Source organism: Egretta garzetta, unplaced genomic scaffold (genome assembly GCF_000687185.1).
Source record: "Egretta garzetta isolate BGI_Z169 unplaced genomic scaffold, ASM68718v1 scaffold1149, whole genome shotgun sequence".
NCBI classification, from domain to species: domain Eukaryota; kingdom Metazoa; phylum Chordata; class Aves; order Pelecaniformes; family Ardeidae; genus Egretta; species Egretta garzetta.
In genome coordinates, this window is record NW_009260784.1 from 14,061 (window position 1) to 15,251 (window position 1,191).

At 64.2% G+C, this 1,191-nt stretch overlaps 1 protein-coding gene across 1 annotated transcript in view; it reads left to right on the plus strand.

Annotated features, from left to right (window-relative positions):
* Positions 1-1,191, plus strand: part of TMEM214 (transmembrane protein 214) — a gene marked incomplete at its 5' end in the record, with an annotated part of 20,891 nt that overhangs the window by 7,540 nt on the left and 12,160 nt on the right. The window contains one exon of the mRNA XM_035901766.1: positions 490-572. Within this exon, the coding sequence (XP_035757659.1) occupies positions 490-572 (83 nt within the window). The remainder of the gene's footprint in view (positions 1-489; positions 573-1,191) is intronic.

Genomic DNA, 1,191 nt, shown 5'->3' on the forward strand with positions numbered 1-1,191 from the left:
TGCTGCAGCCGTGCCACCCATCCCAGGGCTCAGCAGAGCTGGAGGTGGCCAGTGGACAATGCCTGGGAACCATGGGGGTCCCCTGAACCCTCCTTTTGAATGTGAGCAAGGGGGAAACGAGCCCTCAGCATTCCCAGATTGGGGCGGTGATGGTTTCCATGCCTGCCTGCCGCTGCTTCAGAGGGCAGAGCTGGGCCAGGGGGGCTTTAGGAAGCTGCCAATGGGTTTCTGAGGGTCTGTGGGGTCTGTTTTGCTCCTGTGGGCCTTGTAGTGGGGGGGCCCTGGGCAGAGGGCAGGTGGGGGGGGCAGGACCCACACCGCTGTGGTGGGGCTCGTGCCTGGAGCTCGTTAGCTGGTGAGCAGGGCAGGCCCTGTGCAGAGGGGGTCGTCACACACCCCCGTCCCCCCAGCCTTCCGGGGGTGTCGCAGGGGGAGGACACACCTGAAGCGGCCCCTGGCTGAGGAGGTGCCTCCTGTGCTCTGTTCCAGGGGAGTCTTTGCATGGGTACAGGATCTGCATCCAGGCGGTGCTTCTGGACCGGCCCAAAATTGCCACCATGAACCTGGGCAAGGTGAGCTGGGTACCGGGGCTTGCGGGCGCTTTCCAGGCAGATGCCGTAAGCCTGGTGGTACTGCTCCTCCTCCCACCCTGCGGATCCCCTGGCGCAGCCGACGACGAACATCCATTGCTGTTAATCAGAGTCCTTTGGGAGCCGTCAGGGTTGTCCCACGCACGAAGCCCTTGAGCCTCCCTGCGTTCACGGCCCACGGAGAGGGACCAGTATCTCCAGTATCTCATAGAATCATAGAATGTTTTGGGTTGGAAGGGACCCCTAGAGGTCATCTACCCCCTAGATGTGCCGCAGCCGCTGTAAGCACCAGCGTCCTGCCGTGGCTTTTTGTTAAAGACCTTGTCCAAAACTCATGTTCCCTCTCTGCTGCTCTTGGAGGGAGCAGGATGCGTCCGCCCTTGGTGGCGGTAGGCGGTCAGGCAGCGGTGGGACAGATGAGGGCTTCTGGGGTCCTGCTCCTTCGCAGCGGGCGGCTGTGCCCAGTGGGTGATGTCTGCGGCTGTGGCTCGGCTGCCGTCCAGCACCGCGCGGTGCTGGCAGCTCTGCTTCCCCAGGGCTGGGGTTTGGGGTCCCGCCTGCCCCCAGCCGGCACGGCTCCCGTCCTCCCCTGGGGCTGCGG